The following is a 24,442-nucleotide window of genomic DNA, read 5'->3' as shown; positions in this document are numbered from 1 at the left end:
TGTAAGTTTACAACTGTACCTCATGGTGTTTCACTAATAAAAATTTTTTAAAAAGACTGGGGGGAAGTGGTGGGAGAAAAACTGGGAACACTGGTGGTAGAAAATGTACATGGTGAAGGGATGGGTGCGAGAACATTGTATGACGGAAACCCAGTCATGATCAACTTCATAAGTATCTCACAGTCAATTTTTAAGAAGTGTTCAGTTTGAGAATTGGTAATTTGCATGAATCAATAATCTGAAAGACAGAATCAAGAATCTCCACATTGCAACTTTGACAAGATTTAATTTAAATTTCAAAATACATACCAAAAAATAGAAAATAAAAGTGTGGCCCCTTTATTAAGAGTAAAGGCAATTTATGACATAATGTTGAGATGATTAATACTAGCAAAGATTATAAAGTGGCCATCATGCTCAGTGGCAAAGGAAAATAGGTACTAGAAAATTTAAATTATAGTAAGATGTTTTTGAAAAACAAACAATTATTAAAGAAAATGGGGCAAGAGAGATCTAACATGGGTTAAGGTACCTGGATTGCATGAAGTCAAGCCTGGGTTTGATGTCCCACACTGTATACAATCCCCTGAGCACAGAACCAGGGATAGGCCCAGAGCACCAGTGGGTGGTAGCACAAACCCACCCCTAAAAAACAAAATGCTCATAAAAGGGGTCAGAGAGATAGAACAGAAGGTAATGCAGTTGTCTTGCAGATGGCAGACCCCAGTTCAATCGCAAGAACCATAAAATTTTCTCTCAGTATGACCAGGAATGATCCCCGATCACAGAGCAAGTAGTAGTCCTGAGTACTGCAGGATGATCCCACACACACAAAAGAGAAAATTACAAAATTTGACATTTAAAAAATAGTAGATGATATTAACAACAGAATGAAGGTTACAAACTAGGTTCAATGAACTTAAAGACAGAGAAATCGAAACAATTTCACATAAAAATAAGAAATCGAATTTTAAAGATAAATAAGTTAATGACTTATTTTTTTAAATTCTGAGTTTTCCCTCCTCTTTGTCATACCTATTTTATATAAACACTGATTTCATCATGGCTGTTAGTGAAGGGGCTGAGTGCGCTGAGGTATAACCTGGCAAAGGGCAGAGAAAAATACACACATTCAGAGGAAAAAGGAAAAGAGAAATGTATTTAGCATTATTTCCCAGTCTAGTGTAGTCACCACCAAAGACTGAGGCCCCACCCTCCCACCTTCACCCCCACAAACACCTGCCCCCACCTCTACCCAAGGTTCCATTTACAATTATGCAGAATCCCCCAGCTGGGATAGTTTGCACTGGGAACTTATAGCTCGGATGGGACAGAGTTAGATATGACAAGGTGATATGGTACACAGACATGTCAGGATGATGTTGTCTAGATATATAGTAGAGTGATATTGCAATGAACCAAAGTGGAAATGGGTATCAGGCTTCCCTTGACAGAGTGATTGAGTGACAAGTAAAAGTGGGAACAAGAATCAGCCTTCCTTCGCAAGTAGAGCTAGTCAATGAGTTTACAAATTATTCCTCCAGGCAAGACAAAAAAGCCCCGGGTCTCAACAGGAAACACTATTCTTTCTGATACAGTAACAAGCCCCAGAGAAGGAGTAACTTAAATTTTGGGCTCAGGGCTTTTGCACTGATTGAATGATAACAGCAAACTGTGCCACTCAGGAAGATAATTTGAATTCTGGTCTGGGGAATTACCTACAATGTAATTTAAAAGTACTTTCTTGGGGTCAGAAATGTGATTTAGTCATAGTACACATGCCTGCTATGTGTGAAGTTCTAGGTTGGGTCTTCTATACAGTTTAAATAAATTAGTGCATAAGTAAATAGTAAAATCTCTCTGCAGTTTTCTTGCATCCTAGTTTTCTATATATTATTCATTTTTGAATTGAGAGAGTATCCCTGATAATTGGAAATCAGGGAGGAGAATCAATAAGAAAACACTCTGGAGAGAAAACAAGATTTCTCTAATACCACACGAAGCTAGAAAAACATTGTCAATGGACAGTTGCTATTGCTATTCAACTACTATTGTCTTGATCACATACAAAATATTGATGAACCCTAGGAGTTTCATAGCTGCTGTCATTCTTAGAAGCATTTTACTGAAAAGAATCATGGAGTGGTTGTCTATCTTTGCAGCTACATCTGAAGTCTACATGGAGATGAACTCTGAGGTTTTGTGACCTGCTATCAGTACATCACATATTAGAAAATTTCAGCCCAATATTCCAAAATCCACCACTGCTACTTTCTATCTACTAAAGAATGTCAAATGCGATTTCAGTTTTTATAAGATTGGCAGGATCATGCAGGAATCATGGAAATTTAACATCAACTCTAAGAGTCTCATAGTTGAAGACCATGTACACAGGAGAACAGAAATTTCAAAATCAATTCTTGACCTTCTAAATGTGTGGCTTTGTATCATTTATCATGTAAACTTGACTCTTCCTCCAATATTACCGAACTAATAATATTTTTATTTCCCAATAGCATAAACCATATATTGAGTGGCATGCTGGTTTAGGATTCTTCAATACCTAATAAATCAGACAGTGTGCAGTGAAAATTGTAGTCAGGTCACTGAGATTGAGTATTAATTTTTAATCACTTTGACCAAGACCACTTTAGTATATCTTACCTTGACAGTAGAGTTACTAATTCCTATTTCTTTTGGCAGCTCTGAGTCAGACCTACTTTTTACTTATCAGTTCTTCATATTCCTGGGACATTCCAGGGAGAAAAAAATAACTATGATTTATTAGCACATGTAAGCATTTAAAAATGTATTTTGCTGTTTTGTTTTTCTTTTGCAGTAAAACTTCATTTGAAGCTATTGAATGCCATCAATTATTTTATCCCCATGAAAATGAATAAATTAGTTTTCAAAGAACACAAATTCTCAAAACTTTCAGTGTTTCTTTTTGTCTTTATTTTGGGTGGCAACTTCTGGTGGTTCTCAGGGCTTACTTCCTGTTTCTCCTCTTAGGGATCACTGGTGGAGTTTGGGGATAATATGAGATACTGGACTTTGATCCAGGGTCAGTCATGTGTAAGGCAAGTTCCCTAACTGTTGGATTATCTCTCAGTTTCCAGTTTTAGAATCAATTTTATTGATTCTCATATTTAAGGAAGAAAATTTCATTCTCCCTTTATTCACCTCCACAAAGCAGCTAATAGAATTTACACATCCTGTGAGAAAAAGTAAAAGTGGTTATATGTAACTTCTTAACATTCCAATTTTGGATTCAGTCTTAATACTAATTGGATTATTAATGAAGTCCAATTCTGTGTGATGTCTTTTAAAAACTGTTATGTTAGTCAGGCATTGTGATTTATTCATGGTTAGATTTCAGTTACACAGTTTTCCAACAATTATTCCATCAGGAGTGTCAGCTTCCCTCCACCAATGTTTCCGGTTTCCTTCTTGACCTCAATCTGCCTCCTCCACAGTCACCATTATGTGGGAGGATTTGGCCACACCTGGCCATACTTATGAGTTACACCTGTTTCTGCACTCAGCCATTGCTCCGGTGGTGCTTGAGGGACCGTATGGAATGCTGGGGATTGAGCACAGGATTGGCTGCATATAGAGTAAGCACCCTATCTGCTGTACTATCTCTTCAGCACCCTTGACAGGCGCATATTTAAGTTTGATCATTATAATTTAGATCTCATGCTTTCAGTTTTGTTGGTTCTGTGGCTCAGATATAGCACTGTAGCACTGTAGCACTGTCCTCCCGTTCATCGATTTGCTCGAGCGGGTACCAGTAACGTCTCACAACAAATTGTGAGACTTGTTGTTACTGTTTTTGGCATATCAAATATGTCACGGGTAGCTTTCCAGGCTTTGCCATGCAGACGAGATACTCTCAGTAGCTTGCCGGGCTCTCCGAGAGGGGCGGAGGAACTGAACCCAGGTCGGCCGCGTACAAGGCAAAGGCCCTACCTGCTGTGCTATGGATGCAGCCCGTGGCTCAGATATACAGTTAAATATCTCCTTTTAACTACCAATGTGTCCGAGGTCTCTGACCTCAGACCTTGTTACCTTTAATCGACCTCTTCTTACTTTCCCTCTTCAGTTTCTTTCCTTCCATACCCTCAGAGCTATAGTCTAGATTTTAGGGTAATCTATGTTGGTGTCATATTATCAACTATCTTCCATTGTATTTCTCAGGAACATCCAAAAATAAAAGCTTCACCAAGTCTGCAGGACACACTCTATGTGTCAGCAGTTGTTGTTCTCACTCATAATGTCTTACATTTTCTTCATTTTGCTGGTCTACATGGAAAGCTTCATTCCTTCAGCACTCTTCCTTCTCTGAATTCCCCTCATGGCTTCCCTGGTCCCATGGGGACTTCATTTTTCCTAAGCTTCTTATCCATTTTGGTTTTCTTACTGTCCTTGTTGAGTGGAAAAGTTTATCATAGAACACTGCAGAAAAGTTTAGGAATGTTTGAAAGGGATACAAAATATTTAATATAACATCTATAATCTATAAGTACAAAGTCTTTAGTTATGAAAAGTTTTTGCACATAATTATCTTTTTCGAGAAAACTGTTCTTTTTATTTTTTTTATTTTTTTAAAAGCATCCCACCCAGGATAAAGAAACCATTAGGCAGCAAGGCCTCAAGCAAACATGCAAGTGAAAGAAGTGGCAGGGTTGAAGTTTGAGGTATGAAAGCCAGTGGGGCAGAAATGCAGAAAGGCAGATCTGGGAATGAGACAGAGTCCTGGACACACAAAGGATCTATAAGAATCAGACTGTCAGGGGGTTAAGAGACAGCAACAAAGGGTGAGAGTCTCCCAGGTTCCATTCCTGGCCCCAAATGGTCCCTAGAGTACCATCATGAGCAACCCCTGAGCACCCCAAACCAAAATTTTGTTGATTTGTGGCATTTTAGTTACCTCATCCAGACACTTTCCTAAACTTCAGAGCACACATGACCCATCTCTCCAAAGGTGCCCACTTAGAGGACTCTGATGTTTTTCTAGTCTTTCAAAGGTATATTAGTTTCTGGTCTTCAGGGAGAAATGAAGCACCTTTTGCCTCTTTTGCTGTGCTATGCAAAAGAAGCTCTGCAGCCCTGCGACCTGTTCTTCATATCCGGAGTTGTATTTCCCTCCTTAGAAAGAGGAAACAGTCACAAATACTGTACCAGTTTTCAGGAATTGAACAGAAATATTGCTACCTGCAAGGTCAATTTGGAGAACTTGTTTTCATTTCATTGTTCTCCATATCCAAGCCTTTGCACATTAAGAGATTTTGCACATTAACAATGGGTCGTTGGAATCCTGCCAGAGAGATTCTTGAGCTCAGAGGTAGGAGGAAGCCCTGAACATTGTCAGATAGGGCCCAAACACTGAACAAAACCAGTGAATGATACAGACTGGGATGTCCAATTTCATAGTACCATCTCTGAAACCAAACTAACCACAACATCGAAAAGCTTAAACATTTTTGAACAAAGAAGAAGAAAGACGCTACAGAAACTGAGGCATCTATTTAAAAATGCTGTTAGGCCAAGATGTCTCTTGTACAGCAAGCAGGGCACTTGCCTTGCACACAGTAGACAGGTTCAATCCCCAGCACCCAACATTGCCCCCCAATCCCAATAAGAGTAATTCCTGAGTGCAGAGCCAAGTGTAAGCCTTAGGACAGCCAGATATGCAACCCTCATGCTCCAAAAACACTTGTTATCTTAAACTAAGATATCAGGGACATAATAATATGTATTGACAAAACAGGAACCAAATATTACCAAATACAAGTTAAGTATAAATGTTCCTTCTGTATCAATTTTTCCAGTACTTGGGGAATTACCTGTCTTATTTTAAGGCAAGACTTGCCCCTACTAAGAAAACAACATGAATAAGAAGTTTTAAAAAACCCAATAGGGAGACATATGCCAATAAGCAAGGCTGAGATGCCCCCTCTGAAACTAGGAAACATTGTCTCTGAAAGGGAAACATGAACTTTGAAAAAGATGCTGTTTTGTTGCTGGAACTCACGGTACCCACCACTAATACAGAGAATGTTCACTTCACATTCTTAGCATTTCCATGTTTGTTTGCCTTTAATCTACATTTTGTAGCTCTAGGCTTTCACGTATCTGCCATTTAATCTATCAGATTTCCAGCAGAATTTAATTTCTGAAATTCTTATCTGAATGCATAATCAAATATGGAAAAGATACAGATATGAAGATGGCATTAAGCAGTGCACTCTTTTTTTTTTCTTTTATTAGTGAAACACCATGAGGTACAGCTGTAGACTTACACATTTTTGTGCTTGGGTTTCAATTATACAATGATCAAATACCCATCCCTCCACCAGTGCCCATTTTCCACCACCATGGATCCCAGTATCCCTCCCACACCCATCCCCCCCATCCCACCCTGCCTCTGTGGCAGGGCATTCCCTTTTGTTCTCTCTCTTTTTGGGTGTTGTGGTCAAGCAGTGTACTCTTGAGAAGAGACAGGCACTTTAAACCCTTTGTCCTGGCTGGCATGGCCAACTCCAAGGATCAAGGAACCGTTGGAGTCCTGACTAATTAGAAAAACAGCAGACTAGGTGGAGACTAGTGGGGACCTGCCTTGCATCAATGAGGCCCCACGTTTTCCTCCTAACTCCATATGACCTCTAAGTGATTCCAGTATGTCCATCCCAAATAAAATTTTTAAGAGATAATAAGTAAGAAAAAGGTTTTGTAGACTTTCGTTTCGTAATTCTTCTGTGTATTGATAGAAATGCAAAGATACAGAAATTTTTAGCCCTCATATTTCATATTAATACTTACTAACAAGATAGTATCATAGCAGATCTTATAACTATCATGTCCAAGTCCTTTTTCTTTTTTATTTCTCACTCATATGTAAGAAAAAAATAACGAAGCTACTTTACATATTTGTTATTATGAAATTATGTGATTTCTGTCAGTAGTGCTCCAGAGCACAAGGGTTAGACCCAGAGGGGCCCTGGGGCCTTGGCACTACCTGGTAATGCTCAAAAGGCCATATGGTGCCATGGACAGAACTAGGATCAAAGGCCACATGTGCCCCTAATCCCTATGTTATCTCTATGATCCAAGAAATTGTATTTCTGGGGCCAGAGTGATGGTACAACAGGTGGCACCCCATATGGTCCCCTGAGCATGGCTAAGAATGATCTCTGAGCAAAGAGTCAGGAGTAAGCTCTGAGCATCACCAAAAAATCAAAAATGATTTAAAAAAAATAGAAATAATGTTCCTGAGCTGTTATTCAAGCTGATTTCTATTGAGAAGCCCTTTAACAGATTCAACTTTTTAAACCCAGTGGGCTGGAGCAATCGCACAGTGGGTAGGGCATTTGCCTTGCATGAGGCCCACCTGGGTTAGATTCCTCCATCCCTCTCGGATTGCCTGACAAGCTACCAATAGTATGCCGCCCGCACAGCAGAGCCTGGCAAGCTCCCCGTGGCATATTTGATATGCCAAAAACAGTAACAACAAGTATCATAACGAAGATGTTACTGGTGCCTGCTTGAGCAAATCGATGAACAACGGGAGGACAGGGCTACAGTGCTATTTTTCTGAGTCACTGTGAGATACACAGTTATAGAGCTCTTCATGATCAAGCTTCAGTCATGCAAGGATCCAACACACATACCTCCACTAGTGTCCATTTTTCATCACCAATGACTTCAGTTTCCCTCTCACCACTACCACCTCCGAACCCTTCCCCACCTCCCTGTCCCCCAGCCTGCCTTTATGGTTCTGTGGTGGGCATTTTCCTTCTCTCCCTTTCTTTCTCTCTCTCCCTTTCTCAGAGAAATGTGTTGTTTTTTTTTTCTTTTTTGTTTCTTTTTGGGTCACACCTGGCGATGCACAGGGGTTACTCCTGGCTCTGCACTCAGGAGTTACTCCTGGCGGTGCTCAGGGGACCATATGGGATGCTGGGAATCGAACCCGGGTTGGCCGCGTGCAAGGCAAACGCCCTACGCGCTGTGCTATCTCTCCAGCCCTGAGAAATGAATTTTTTAATCTAGCCATTCTATGGTTATTTGCTAAAGGAGCTTTGATTAATAGGATTTGTATATTGGAATTTTTAAAGTTACATAAATAATTCTAAAGTATAATGTCAGCATGGATATCAGACTTATTTTTGGTGCCTCAGAAACTGGACAAATAATCAGAAAGGAGATAAGAGAAAGATTAAAACGTATGTATTAATAACAAAAATACCTCCTGCACACATGGTGGGCGGATGTAAAAAAATGAATAACAATATGGGCTAAGTGTTGTTTTTTGCAATGTGGTAAACACAGAGGACTTTGGAAAAAAGGAATAGAAGCAATTAGGAATGTTAGTGAAAAGATTCAGTAAATGAAAGTATAAGAATTCAAATTCTGCCCTTTCTTGGGTGATCCCATTGGGTGAGATATTTTATGTATCTTTCAAAGATAACTTTCCTCCTGCCTTCCAGGCAGCCTCCCAGCACACTGACTTTTGGGGGAATATTTCTGTTCCCCCTTTGACGATGAAAGTCAAAAACTACTGCTATAGATTTGGAGTTGACTGTTCCTTTTAAATTGCATATTATGTTTTGATATTCGATATGCCAGACACAGTAACAACAAAGTCTCCAATGGAGACGTTACTGGGCCCGCTCGAGCAAATCGACGATCAACGGGAGGGCCTTTACCTTTACCTTATTATGTTTTGAAATCGACTTATGATTGGTTTATAATACCATCAAACTTCATATATTTGTATAAGATTTACCAAACTTGGGCAGGAGATAAGGCGCCTGTCTGTCAGCTCATTGCCTAGTTTGATCTCCAGTACCATATATAGTCCCCTGAGCACCAGCAATGGGCACTCCTGAGTAAAGAGTTCACAATAATCCCTGAGCACCTCAAGGTGTGGCCCCAAGACACACTCCCACCCCAAAAAAGGAATCACCACACTGGGAGTTGAGAGTTCATCATTTGTTGTTCAGTGATTTTGAGAATAAAATGAAAAAAATGAGGGAGGAAGAAAACTCATCCAAGATGATTATGGCCCAAGCAAACTATATGAAAATTTAAAAACAAAGACAGTTGTAATGGGCATGAAAAAAAGTATTTAATTATAAAATTAGTAGCACTTATTGTTAGGAAAGAAAGGAGAAGGGAGATTCTACCGAGGTGGTAAGCTTTTCCTATATTTCTGATATATATATATATACATATATATATAACACCTATATTGGTGGTGTTATCATTCAAAATGAGAAAATAAAGAAGACAATGATGTAAAGAAAAAGTCCAAGCATTTATGACAAAAGCACTGTAGCACTGTAACACTGTCATCCCGTTGTTCATCAATTCGCTCGAGCAGGCACCAGTAGTGTCTCCACTGTGACAAATGAGGAATTTGCCAGGCTCTGCCGTGCAGGCAGGATACTCTCAGTAGCTTGCCGGGCTCTCCGAGAGGGAGGAGGAATCAAACCCTGGTCGACAGGTGCAAGGTAAACACGCTACCCACTGTGCTATCACTCCAGCCTGACTCAGAAAAATAAAAATTAAAAATTAAAACCATTTCCCACAGTTCTTACGGCTGGATGTCAACATTTTCATAGTTCATAAGGCGTCATTGTTTTCCTGGGTTCTGACACGAGAGAGAGCTCCGTCAGTGTCTCTTCTAAAGTCATAATTCCTATTCATAAAGGACCACATGGTCTATTAAATTGACCCCTTCCAAATACCATCACTTTGGAATTTAGGGCTTCAGCCTTTGTGGTTTGGAGGAACACAAGCATTCAGTTTATGGTACATCCCTGAAATTCTCATTGGTTTAGGTTTGCTATTTAAAGGGTAGTACAAATCCTAGAATAATATTGGTGGTGGGTTATTTTCAGCATCCACTACCTGAAAGTTTATTAAAAAGAATGAATCTCAGATCCTTCTATCCCTGCCCACCTAAATAAGAATCTGAATTTTAATAAGACTTATTGGGAGTTTGAGAAGCACTGATTTGGGCTGGTAATTTATATTTTCATTCAACAAAATGAATTTTATGTATCCATTGAGTTAAGAAGCAACGACTGCTAACAGACATAGCTAAATCAGTTCACACTTTCATCTAATTTTCAGAAACTCTGTTTTCTCTGCCTCAATAGCTCACATGTCAAAATATCCAGAACAAAAATCTCTTGGGCTGTTTCAGGTATTTTTATCTCTATCCACATGGTTCACTTTTTATGGAATGTGTGTGTTCTCTCCGGCACCATTTTCCTTCAGATAATTGCTAACCGTCTTTCAAAATTCTTCAGTTTTTGTGAAGATTTTCCCTAAAGGCCATCCTTACACTCACTTCCTTGGAAAACTTATTTCTCTTCTTCCCTCCTGTGCTATTTCTGTATCCACGTGTATTTCTATTTCTGAAAATTTTCTCAATATTGTACCTAGTGGCTTACATATCTCTGTCTTATAGATTGAGTTTCTCTAGGCAGGGACTAAAATTCCTGCCCTCCCTTTCTCTAACTCTAAAAAAAACTTCTAGTCCATGTTATATATTCAGTGGAGTTTTGAACAAAAGGCGGGAAAACAGATTAAAAATTAAGCTAACTTTATTTATTTTTTATTTTTTGTAATTTTATTTATTGAATCACCGTGAGAGCAGTTACAAAGTTTTCGGGTTTAAGTCTCAGTCATACAATGAAACACCCATACCCTCATCAGTGCCCATTCTCCACCCCCCCCCCAAAATTCCAGTATACCCCCATCCCTAACTCTCCCCTTACCTGTGGAGCAGATGATTTCCACATTACTCTCTCTCTACTTTGATTATATTTAATATTTTGACACCAGACCCACCATTATTATTTGGGATTTTACCCCAACACCCAGATCTGCTGAAAAGGCAACAGTAGACAATTTGTTTTCTATTGCTGGCTATGAATAACATATGATGTCACATGGCTGTGTGATTTTGAAGCTCCAAAATTTTAACACTTACATCTGGAGGGATTTCTGCCAAAACCTGTTGGGTTCCAAGATTTGTTCCTGAGTCTCTGGGATCGTGGCCATTAAGCAGCTTGATCAGGAGCCAGAAAGGCCATTCATGGGCGGTGACTTGGGGTCTCATTGGGACAGGGAGGAAAGGGCCGGTTCCACCCTCATCCCGTTGAGGTCCTGCATGTTTCATCACTGAGGGCCCAAATCTGACTGTCCAATGACCTCTGAAGGATGGCGGCCACTGAGACTCCTAGGGGGATCAGGCAAAGGGAAAACACCCTTTCCGCCCTGGGGTGGCCCGGCAACAGTAACCTACTGCAGGGATGGGACGCATTTCTGCCAAAAGCCACTGGGTTTCAAGATTTGTTTCTGAGTCTCTGGGATTATGGCCATTAAGCGGCTTGATCAGGAGCCAGAGAGGCCGTTCGTGGGCAGTGACTCGGGGTCTCATTGGGACGGGGAAGAAAAGGCCGGCTCCACCCCCATCCCATGCAGCCCCAAGTGTCTCATCACTGTGGGCCCAAATCTGACTGTCCAGTGTCCTCTGGAGGATGACGGCCACTGGGCTGTCAGGGGGAACAGGCCAAGGCAGGAAACTTATTCCCACCTGGGTTGGCCCAGTGCCAGTAACCTACTGCAGGGACCGGATACATTTCTGCCAAAAGCCACTGGGTTTCGAGATTTGTTTCTGAGTCTCTGGGATCATGGCCATTAAGCAGTTCGATCAGGAACCAGAGAGGCCATGCCTCCAATTATATAGCTGAGCCAGAGGTGGTTTGTGGGTGTGTCTCCCTCATACTTAACTTTTGGCCATTTACTTTCTTAGCAAACTTTGCCCTAGTTTTTGGGGTCTGGCCAAAGGCACAACAGCATTTTTAGGGTATCTAAATCAGCTAATTTTAGATCTCTTTGAAAAAATGTACTTATTAAGCTTAATGCAAATGGACAAGAGTTAAAGGATTATTTCTCAGGGGGTATGGTGCCGCCAGCAGGTCAATCTGTATCTGTGAGGTGAGTGCATAAGCAGCCTGATGGCGCCTTCAGACTTCCAGATGCTCCAAAATTTCTGCTGTGCCTTTGGCCAGACCCCCAAAAATTGGGGCAAAGTTTACCAAGAAAGTAAACAGCCAAAAGTTAGGTATGTGGGAAACACACCCACAAACCACCTCCGGCTCAGCTATATAATTGGAGGCAAGGCCTCTTTGGTTCCTGATTGAACTGCTTAATGGCCATGATCCCAGAGACTCAGAAACAAATCTCGGAACCCAGTGGCTTTAGGTAGAATGCATCCGGTCCCTGCAGTAGGCTACTGGTGCTGGGCCAACCCAGGTGGGAATAGGTTTCGTGCCTTGGCCTATTCCCCTGGCGGCCCAGTGACGAGACACACAGGGCCTCACGGGATGGGGGTGGAGCCGGGCTTGTCCTCCCCACCCCAACGAGACCCAAAGTCATCGCCCACGAATGGCCTCTCTGGATCCTGATCAAGCTGCTTAACGGCCAAGATCCCAGAGACTCAGAAACAAATCTCAAAACCCAGTGGCTTTTGGCAGAAATGCGTCCGGACCCCACACAGGTTACTGTCGCCGGGCCACCCCAGGGGGGAAAGGGTGCTGTCCCTCCGCCTGTTTCCTTCTGGCAGCTCGGTGGCTGTCATCCTCCAGAGACCATTGAACAGTCAGGCTTGGGCCCGCAGTGACGAAACTTGTTGGGCCTCACAGGATGGGCGGGGGGGGGGGGGGGAGGGAGCTGGGCCTGTCCTCCCCACCCCAACGAGACCCCAAGTCGTCACCCACAAATGGCCTCTCTGGCTCCTGATCAAACTGCTTAACAGCCTTGATACCAGAGACTCAGAAACAAATCTCGAGACCCAGTGGCTTTTGGCAGAAATGCATCTGGACCCCGCAGTAGGCTACTGTCACCGGGCCACCCCAGGGGGGAAAGGGTGCTATCCCTCTGCCTGTTTCCTTCTGACAGCTCGGTGGCCGTCATCCTCCAGAGGCCACTGGACAGTCAGGCTTGGGCCCGCAGTGACAAAACTTGTTGGGCCTCACGGGATGGGGTGAAGCCGGGCCTGTCCTCCCCACCCCAACGAGACCCCAAATCATCGCCCACAAACGGCCTCTCTGGCTCCCCATCAAGCTGTTCAACGGCCATGATCCCAGAGACTCAGGAGCAGATCTCGAAACCCAGTGGCTTTTGGCAGAAATCCCTCCAGATTTAAGTGTTAAAACTTCGGAATTTTAAAACCACATGGCCCTACTGTAGCCACGCAACATCATATGTTATTCATAACCAGCAATAGAACACAAATTGTCTATTGTTGCCTTTTTAGCAGATCTGAGTGTTGGGGTAAAATCTCAAATAATAATGGTGGGTCTGGTGTCAAAATATTGAATGTGATCAAAGTAGAGAGAGAGTAATGTGGAAATCATTTGCCCCACAGGTAGGGGGAGGGTGTGGGATGGGGGTATACTGGGGTTTTTGGTGGTGGAGAATGGTCACTGGTGAAGGTATGGGTGTTTCATTGTATGACCGAGACTTAGACCCAAAAGCTTTGTAACTGCTCTCATGGTGATTCAATAAATAAAATTATAAAAAATGAAAACAAAAAGATTTATCAGTCAGGTCATTCGAATTTACCCTGATTCTACAATTTCTGAAATGGAAATTTCATAAATTCCCACAGGAATATTTCATAAAGGAAATTTATATTCTACTTAGATATTTAGCCCAATATTCCTCACTCCAATTGGGTACCTTCTCAAACATCACCTGGTCAAATTTTCATCTGAAATAGAGCCATCGGCATACCACTCAGTTGAAGTTTCCTTTCTTTTCTTTGTATTAATGGTTTTTATTACACTTAAAATTCATGACATAATGCACAGTTCATATTTTTCTTCCTCAATATAATGCACTAAACTCTGGAGATGGAGCTTGGTTTGCTTTGCTCACTACTGCTCACTACTCAAATGCTTCCAATAATGCCTGACACAATAAGAATTCACTACCTATTTATATATAGCATAAAAAGAATAGTAACTTAAGCATGACATACTTAAATGTCTTCTAAGAATGTACCAACTTTGCATGGACTTTTGGCTCTGGGTACTCTCCATACCCATGGGAGGGGAAAGAGTGGTAGCCTGCATTTCTTTCTAAAGAATCGAAATTATTCCACTGACCAGGCCATCAACAGCTATGTGTGACAACCCATCACTAAACTGTTCTGCAATGCCCCTTTCAGTAGTGATTGATTTTCTTGGCTCTGGTTCTAAAAACTCTTTCTCCTCACTAATTGCCCATGTTTGTGATAGGCTTTATTTCTACTGTGTTTTCCTAATAGACCTGATATTGAAGGATTTCTAGTAGGACTGAAATATATCTTTATCTGGCGAGGACTCTGAGCTCTGGAAGATGTACAAACACTGCTGCCACCTGTACTCCCTGGCACAAACCCAGCCACTTCCAGTTTGCAGCCATTTGAAAACACTAAGACCAGAATGCTGTGGGTGGCTTATGATAATGTCTTGGTAATTGTTATAATAATTTTAAAAGTATCTACCCTTTATGAGCTCCTACTATTTGTCAGGCCCCAGAATTTTTTTTTTTAAACAACTCATTCTATTTCATTCTATTATTTATTTTACTTAGGTTAGTTTATGTCTAGGAAAGTAATATAACTTACTCAAGCTCTCCTGCCTTTTAGAGAGCAGAATTAGGTTTTAAAATAAAAACTAAAAAATATTACTTTTAAGATTTTCATTTATTTTTAACACGAGGGGAAATAGCGTGATTAACATGTCAAGTGTAGAAGCAACAATTTATATAATCACTGGAAGTTAAAAACTATCAATAGCTGTCTTGTTTTTATCTGAATATAAATCAGTAGCAATATTTATTTCACATATTTCTATTTTATGTTTTCCTTTGGTATTTTACTGAGATTACCTTCTCAAGTACTCACTCAAAATTTTAGGATGGCTTCAAGTAGAAACTTGCATGTTTGCATGGCCATAAACTAGAAGATGTTCATGATCCAGACACATCAAAAAAACATATTGACTACTTGCTTATCCTGCCTCTCCAGATTTACAGGTCTTGTCATTAGCTGCCATAGGTTGCTGGCCAAATACTTCTGCATCCTTCTCTTCCACCTCATCTACTTTATATAGCTGGAATTAAATTTCTATGCATAACAATGATGGAAGAGATCAAGGTACCACATTTCAGTCCAGCCTTCTCCAGGGCACTTTCATTTTCAAGTGTGGTTCAATTACTTCATTCTCAATTTGGTTTAATTAAAGTGAGATGACAGCAAATGCCTAATACATCTTTCCCTCATGTAGCGAACATATATTGACCACCCACTCTGTGTGGGACACTGTAAAGCAGAATCAACTAGTCCTGGCCCCCAACCTCACCTCCTACCCCCAGACTTCTGGGCCTATAAAGGATACAGATGTATAGGAAGTGAAAATGATAATCACACATCTAACTGGAACTTGTACAGATGAGTTAAATCTTTCTACATTCTACAAGATTAGCCCAACCATAAAACAATAATCATTAATATAAGTTTTAAACATGCATAAAGCCATGACTAATTTATAATTATGCCCAAAGGCAGAAAATATATCTATACACATTTATTTGAAGTTCAAGCCAACAATTTTTAAAGTAACATTTAGTAAATCTTTACCGATTAATATGATTCAGTGCCTTATTAAGTACTGAAAAGGAAGTGAACTGTTTCAAATAGTGTAAATGAAAATAAGAATAGCATTGCAAAGACAAAAGTATCCAAAGGATTGCCAACATATGTTTTGAAGATGAAATCTGAAAACCTTGCAAGAAGAAAAGGCATGGAGAGCTGGAAGGATACTAGACCAGGTAAGATGCGTGCCTTGCATGTAGCCAACCTGGGTTTACTCTCTGAGCAACTCCAGGAGTGACCCCTCAGCACAGAGGCAGGAATGAGTCTGAACACAGCCATAAATAAATACTTTCCTACATAAAACAGAGAATGTTAGGGTTGGAGAGACAAAACAGCAGATCAGCCATTTGCCTTGTTAATGTCCAACCGGGGTTTAATCCCTGACATTAAATATGGTCTCCTTGGGCGCAGCAAGAGTCGTCCCTGAGCACAGTGACAAGAATAAGCCCTGAATATCTCTGGGTGTGGCACAAATATCCTTCCCCTGTAAAAAAATGGAAAGGTATGGAAGTGATTCAGCACAGAGTAAAAGTTATCTCTTAAAAAAGAAAACAGTGGTGCTAGAGCAATAGCACAGCAGGTAGGGCGTTTGCCTTGCATGCGGCAATCTGGGTTTGATTACCAGCATCCCATATGGTCCCCGGAGCACCACCAGGAGGAATTCCTGAATGCATGAACCACGAGTAACCTCTGAGCATCACCAGGTGTTACCCAAAAAGAAAAAAAAAACAGTGTGTCAGTCTTGCTGTTTCCTAGGGATGCAGAATTCATCCAGTGACACAAGCTAGAGACTCTTCAAAAACCAATATTAGGTGAGTGCCGTACCTTTAGAGCCTTTACTGATTTATTTTGTTTCAGTTTTGAGACCCTACCCAGCTGTGCTCAGGGCTTACTCCTGGCTCTGTGCTCCAGGAACACTCCATATGGGAGATCAAACCTGCCTCGACCTCGTGCCAGGCAAGAACCTTTCTCTCTGTATTATTTCTCCAGTCCCAATTTTCAAATTTTTCATACTATTCAAATATTTACCTTGTCCCACAAAAATACATCAATTTTTGTTGAATTATATGTCCTCACTTCAATTTTATAAATTCCATTGAGCCTCTGTGTGCCAGAAATTGTGTCAACTGCAGTTTGCAATAAAAAAGAAAAAAGGCCTGGCCTTTGTCCCTAAGGTGATTCTAGTCTAATGGGAGATGACAGACTTTAAAGACATTGATTTCTTTAACCTAGTTTTTCAGGTGAATTAAGAGATATGCAGAAGATACAGCACAGAAGAAAAGACTCTGGAATACCAGTAGACGCTCTTCCAGTTGAGGAAGTTTTAAATGTAAGCACAATCAGGGAGTTAGGGAAAGAATCAGCCTGAGATAAGCTAAAGACCTTTAAGAAACACCCAGGGAATGAATGATGTCCTGGCAGAAGGGCAGTTGAAAGAGACCAAACATAGCTCCAAAAATTTTAACTCAAATGGATGATGCAACCACTGTTTGAAGTAGGACTTGGAGAGAGTCTTCTTTCCCCAATCTGTCTTACCCCAATCTGTCTGGGTAGGGACAGAGAAAAAAAATTGTTTAAAACAGATATCCTTGCTTTTTCTTATTTCTCTTTCCTATACAGTTGATTGTTCAGAAAAGGGATCCGATCTTTTGGGGACTGTTTGTTTCCTTTTCTACCCACTGAACCGAGCAACACTGAATCTAACCCATCATCAGGGAAGACCTGAGCTGTTTTCTTTTCTGTTTCATTTCTTTTCTGTTGGTTTTGTTTTGGGCCAAATCCGGCGATGTTTAAGATTTACTTCTGGCTCTGTGCTCAGGGATCACTTCTGATGGGCTCTGAGATGATGCCAAGGATTGAGCGTGGTTTGGCCACATGCAAGCAAATGTCCTACCTGCTGGACTCTCGTTCTGGCCTGGAACCTGTTTTTGAGGAGAATTTTCTTTGAAGCCACGCAATAGGAAGGCAATGAAATGCCAGCCAGCATGCGGAAGCAGAGGCTGTGATAATAGGCTATATCTGCACTCTCAGGAAGAAACCAGGTGAGGCAAACTAAACAGCAGACAGACAGAGGTGGCCAGCACATGGCTTCTGAGAGCAGGTGTAATGATGTCCTCTAGAACCAGTTTCTTCATGTCTTTGTGATCAGGTATCATAATCACTTGATAAAAAAAACATTCCCTTCAGGCAAACAAAAGTTTTCACTCAGGGTGCTGCAGAGATAGTACAGAGAATAAGGTACCCTCCAAGACCCACCGAAAGAGATCCATGAGTGCAGGGCCAGGAGTAAGCCTAGAGTACCACCGAGTATGGCCCAAAGACAAACAGACTGAAAGTTTCTAGTCAGGAATATATTTAAACACACAAAATCTCATAGAAAATAAAAACCAACATTTTTCTTGATTGTCCCTAAACTTGGCCCTCCCGTTGATCGTCGATTTGCTCGAGCAGGCCCAGTAACGTCTCCATTGGAGACTTTGTTGTTACTGTGTCTGGCATATCGAATACTCTCGGTAGCTTGCCGGGCTCTCCGAGAGGGGCGGCAGACTCACCTCTGTTTCAGCACTCGTTGATCAATTAATCCATTGTCTGGGTTTTTACCTGGATAAGAAAATGGCATCTGCTCTTCAGGGCTGACTGGACTTGAAGGGTGTTGATCCCTGTGACAAAGGAGGAGTAGATGAAGAGCTATTGAACAGAATCCATCACCTCTGATCTCATTATGAAATGCCAACCGGTCTGAGGAGGAAACAGAGGAGGACGCAAGTTCCGAGGGTAGGGTGAAACACTACTACGAGCAGTCTACCTCCAGCATGAGCCACTGAGTGCGATGACAAGACTGTTTCAGTTCTTAGTTATGGCTCTAGTGTGTCTCTTAGAGTGGACACAGGCCATAATACGACTCATAGGTTCTCATTCATTCGTTCAAGCTGGAAGCAGACAGACTTGTCACAGTAAATTTTCACCCATCAGTCTTGCTTGTTTCTAGAAGGTATGAACTTATACTTTCACTTATGAAGTCATAGTGACTATAAAAGAATTTGGGCCAGGAAGATAGCTCAAGGGTCTGAGAACATGCTTTGCATATAGGAGGACTAGGTTTGATCACTGGCAATTGAATGATTCCCTGAAAACCACTGGGAATTTCCCCTGAGCACAGAGCCAAAAGGAAATCCCAAGCACTGCCAGGTGTGTCTCCCAAAGCTATAAATAAATAAATAAATAAATAAATAATCTTTAGTGGTAACTTTTCTTTTTTGGGGTAGGTGGGAAGAACTTGAACCCAACAGTACTTACTTGACAAAATGAAATGGTTCATTAAGTTCCTTCTTCACTCTTCACATTCTGAGAGATATTTTAATCTGTGAAATTACATTCTACTCATTCCCTTCCTTTCTGGGTGCAGCAATGGAAGTCCAGGAGGCAACACAAATTGGTTACTACCACAAGCTACTCCAGTGAAATGCTTAGAGTTGACCTCAGTTTTCCTTATTTTCCACCCAGTGATTTCTTTTTCTACAACTCTAATAAAAATAACAATCAAAAAGCAACTGAAGATGCTATTATGCTATGATTTAGTATGAGTAGCGTGCCAAGTAGTCTGTTTGGATAAGGCCTACAAATCCTTTAAAAATAACATAGCAGACAAACATTCCTTGTTAAATAAAATTTTCACTCAAGTTGTAACTCAATTACACCATTTAGAGTGTTTTAAAAAATATTTAAAAGGTCTATAGCACCATATATTCTAACTAGTTAATTTTAAACTGAAACAAAGAAAGGTCAAGGAAAAATCAGAGTGGATGATGAGTACTAATTTAAGGTATCAAAATTAGTTTTGATACCTAACTTCAGGATTCTTTTATACTATACCAAGCTTGAGTACTTTCTGATAGTGTTAAAATAGTTTATTCTCATTCCTCTTTGTATTGTTTCCCCCTTAGACAATAAGCAAAGAAACACACAACCAGCAAACTCACTTGCTGGTTTATACACCAGCATACTTTCACCTAAATAAAAATACCTTTTCTTCTTCCTTCTTTTTTCTTCCATCTTTCCTTCCCTTCCCTTCCCTTCCCTTCCCTTCCCTTCCCTTCCCTTCCCTTCCCTTCCCTTCCCTTCCCTTCCCTTCCCTTCCCTTCCCTTCCCTTCTCTTCCCTCTCTCCCTGTCTTTCTTTTCTTTCTTTCTTGTCTTCTGACATTCTGTCTTTCTTTCATTCTTTCTTTCCATGGGGGCCCTTACCCACAGGTTCTGGGGAGCTGGTGGTTGCTCTGGGTATTAACAGTGGGTAGAGTGAATGCTCCACACAGGAATCCCTGGACAGCTAGTGTTTCAAAGCTTTACTACATTTTGAAACACTTACTTTAAATAATGTTTTAAGATTTATAACAAGATGATTTCAATTTAGAAAAATAAAAAGAGGTTTTTCTCACAGATCATGATAATCCTAATATCAGTGTGAATTAACTTAGGTACTGTGTGACTTTTCATAATCAATAGATAGAGAATGAGGCATGCCAAGGTTTATAATCAGTCTAAGACAGTGGTAGAACCAGAATAAAACCCAGATTTTCTGGCAGCCCAGCTAAAGTTCACTCACTAGGGAACAATACAAAGTGATTTGCGATGGGAATAGGTTGACTGTTTTCTTCCAGGCTGAACCTCCGGCAATAACAGAGTTCCAGTCAACTCAAGGGAGCTTCCAGCTCAAAAGTCCTACTCATCACAGAATGCTAGGAAATTCTTTAGGCTCTCATTAAACTTCAGAAGCTCCCTTTATTGGAAAGGATTTAAAGAATGTCATGAGAACTTCATCAGAAGTCAACATACTGAAGAACCTGTTTTTAATTAGATATGTCAAAAACAACGCTAAGGAGAAATCCTTCAAATAAATTAGGTGCTAAAATCTCAAATCCAGAGTTGGAGCAGCAATACAGAGGGAAGGGCACTTGGACTGCACAAAGCTGAGCCAGGCTCAATCCCCAGCACCCAACAGGGTCCCCCAAGAATGCCAGGTGTGATTCCTGAGCACAGAGCCAGGAGTAAGGCCTGAGTATGATGTAGCTTAACAACGAACAAACAAAAAAACTCAAGTCCAAGTATGGACCATGCCCTAGAGATTATATGTACTAAATATCCAAACCTTATAAAATAATATTACTCAAACCAGATCTAACATTGTACTGCTTCTTAAAGAGAAACATTTTATTACAGATATAATCTGAGAAAATGAAAACTAAAGCATGAAATAAATATTTTAAGTGCCATAATCTCATTTCAAACATAGTAAATAATTGGTATTCAGCATTATTTAATCTTACAGTTTTTGTATTGTTCTGAATATGGAAAAATCAAGTCAGAATTCATGAAACGCTCTTGGGGCATAGATTGTAAAGAGAAAAATATTTATATCATAATTTCTATAATAATTCCCCTTTATTGTAGAAGTCAAAGATAAAACTACAAGCAAATAAATAAAAAGCATCTTCAAACTTCAAAGTCACCACTAATTTTTCTTTATGATTTTTGTGGGGTGCTAATCTATCTAGCCTTCAGTATGTCAAGAATGCTCTTTAGAAGTCAGAAAGTTCAGTGGCAAGACTTTAGCAAATTCCATATGAAAGTCTCTAGAGAGAATATAAACCAATTGCTATCTGGAATATTTGGAAAATAAATAAAAGTACTCATAGTTTTAGGAGAAGCAAGGAAGCTGCCAATGATGCCTTTCCGGACCTAGATTTTAAGCCTTAAACCACAGGTGTCTATTTCTAGCTGTATTACAGGTACCTTTTAACTGCTTATTAAAGATATGTTTGTGTTAGACTCTGAATTCCCTAACAACTAGAGTCAGAGTTTAAAAAGTGATATCTTTTAAAGCTGTATGTTAATTCATACAATTTTGCAAAGTATGTTCTCCACTGCAGATATCAAAAATAAGAGCACACAATCTAACTAGAAATGACTACAGCTTCCAAAGTGATTCAACCCCCTAATGTTATATTACAGCCATAATCCAAAAAGCACAAAAATTTTTTAAAAGGCCATTTATGAAGAGACTTACTCAGGAGTTGCTTCTGTTTGTGTGACTAAAGCTATTTTTCTAGAGCTTCCAAGGGACTTGGGTTCTTGACTTTTCTGCTTGTATTTTTTAATTAAGTCCATCAGAATGGCCTGGTGCCCAATTTTCTTTACCAGTTGCTGAACCATTCGATCATTAAGTGCTAAAAGAGCAGCCCCATTTACTTCTTCCTCTGAAAGAAAAGAAAGGAAAAAGTGTTTATGGCTACCTAGTAAAGCATTGTAAAACACAGGATGCTCAGAGCCTGTGAATTATTTCTGGTGTTAAGAGTATTTTCTAAATTTGTCCCATGCAGTTAACAAATTATCTGTATTGTGAGGAAAAAAAAGGAGCTCTGATTACATAATTCCAAATTATGCAAATTATGCTTGCCCCAAAGAAAGAACCAGAACATGTTGTCATAATAGTACGTTTTTACTTTATTAATACCTCCCCACAATGCTCTTTTGATTCTCTCTGACAGGTATTGTCAGAGATTGAGAAAAAAAATCTCAGAAAATCATTCTTTGCACTTCCCAGGTGATGTTCAGTATCTGCAAACCTCACAAAACGCAAAAACCCAGGCCGTATTACTAAAGGGCAAGCATAGTACCAAACACATATAAAATATGCATTTTAAGTAACTCTTAAGCTTATACTATGTCAATCCTCTGAACTGCTGTATTGTCCCATGGATGCTAGGTTAACTGCAAAGTCTGCAACACTCAGTAAAGAAATAAAATTCCCCAAGGTACCAACTCCATGTCCACATTCACATGCATCAGCAGAAAAGTCATTTTCAATACAGACAGACACTCCATATCTCCACTGCCTAATTAACATTTTGGAAGTGTAAACAACTCACCTTGAAACCTATGAACTAGCTCTTCTAAGTTTTTCTCCACCAACCAACTGCAGACCTGATCAACTGACCACGTTTCCATTGCTGTATCTTGTCTATACATCTGGAGAATAAAAGGTCAGAGGAGTAATCTTCAGTTTTCTTTTCTGTTTTCTGTTCTTCTATTAGTATTATTAGTTTATTTTCAGACAGTTCTCTAATCTCTATTCTCTCCTTTATTAGATTCTTAGATGCTCAAGACAGAGCGCCTTTAAAATGACTTTTCTCAATATTCATCTGAAAGTTGCCAATAAAAAAAAAAACACTCTTTCTGAAATTGAGACTGTTTTGAAGCTCTTTCTTAGAATTATTTTTCTAATTTCTACACCTCCTACTTTTTTTTCCACAGGCGTCCCTCAGCTTTACTAACAGACTGCCTGGGACCCAGAGTCTTACAATGGTACCCAATCCTATACCATTAACACCCCAGGTTGCTTCACAAAGAAAAGAAAGGTGTGAAATTCACCACCACCAGGCTCATCAGGAAGTGGTTGACATTTACAAAAGGGGTGGGCAGGAGAGGAAAAAAGACCGATCAGATAAAAGCCTGATAGAGATACTTTGTAAACCAAGACTCAGTTAACCCTTTCTTGCTCCCCATTTGGGCAAGAGATCTTAACTGCAAGTATTGCTTGGGTTTAGCAAGAACAGGAAGAACCAAATTTCTCTGGAAAATCTCAGTGTTTTCCTTCATCCCTTTCAATACTCTTATATACCCTATTCATCTCTAGAAATTCATCAAATATTATTGTCAGTACAAGATAGCAAGGGAGAACTAGCATACTGATTGAAAACACTTTTAAACTTATTTGGGCAGATTCGAGGAGGAAAATAAACATGATACTCATCATATAAACAAATGAAGTATATACAGAATTTGCAAAATAAATTCTTTAACCATTATATTTGTATGCCACCATTTTATAACCACATGGAAAACATAACAAATATACTAATTTTAATACATTTTTCCATTCCCCTTAGCACATCCCTTTTTTATGATTCTTTTAAAAAAGCTTCCAATAATTTTAAACTGAAATAAAAGAAGCTAGAAAAACTTAAAACATTTTTTTTCATTTTATTGAATCACCGTGAGATAGTTATAAGCTTTCATGTTTGGGTTACAATCACACAATGATCAAACACCCATCCCTCCATCAGTGCACATTCCCCACCACCAATATCCCCGGTATACCCCCCCTTCCAATCCTCCCCTGCCTCCATGGCAGACATGATTCCCCATACTCTCTCTCTACTTTTGGGCATTATGGTTTGCAATACAGACGCTGAGAGGTTATCATGTTTAACCATTTAAAAAAAAAACACTTAAATATTTTAGCATTAGTTTGACTTCTCTGTCTAAATATTATACATTTACTCATCTAAAAAGGTGCTTATCTTCTGTGAAGTCCGAGTTTAACCTGCTTTTAAAGAAATCGTATCATAAAGAATGACAAAAATTTTCATCAGCTCATGTAGTCATGCTTCATTTTCTAAAAGTTTCAAAAACATTACTGTATTCTTTCTTCTTTTGAATGTGTTTATTAGAACAAATCACCTTCTCGAACATTATATTTAGAATGTGGAAATGTTTACATTTTATACTTGAAAATTTAAAAGATAACAGCCTTCAAAGATCACTAACTTGAAAACAAGTACACTTCAAAGTAATAAGCCACATTCTCATAAGTATTCACATATACCAAGTTGCAAAATCAAAAACAAGGGTTAAATAGAGACTGTCTTTCTGAATTATAGCAG

The 24,442-nt window shown here is 39.9% G+C and overlaps 1 protein-coding gene across 1 annotated transcript in view; it reads right to left on the bottom strand.

The window, feature by feature from the left end:
* Positions 1-22,745, bottom strand: part of SAMD3 (sterile alpha motif domain containing 3) — a 51,316-nt gene extending 28,571 nt beyond the window's left edge. Inside the window, exons 1-3 of the mRNA XM_056126322.1 lie at positions 22,646-22,745; positions 21,782-21,973; positions 18,274-18,385 (exon numbers count right to left, since the gene is read on the bottom strand). Coding sequence (XP_055982297.1) covers positions 18,274-18,385; positions 21,782-21,973; positions 22,646-22,745 — 404 coding nt within the window. The remainder of the gene's footprint in view (positions 1-18,273; positions 18,386-21,781; positions 21,974-22,645) is intronic.
* Positions 22,746-24,442: the final 1,697 nt, after the last annotated feature.

Source organism: Sorex fumeus, unplaced genomic scaffold, assembly GCF_029834395.1.
Source record: "Sorex fumeus unplaced genomic scaffold, SorFum_2.1 ptg000061l, whole genome shotgun sequence".
NCBI classification, from domain to species: Eukaryota; Metazoa; Chordata; class Mammalia; order Eulipotyphla; family Soricidae; genus Sorex; species Sorex fumeus.
The sequence above is the reverse complement of the archived record's forward strand: the minus strand, read 5'-3'. Positions and strand labels throughout refer to the sequence as shown.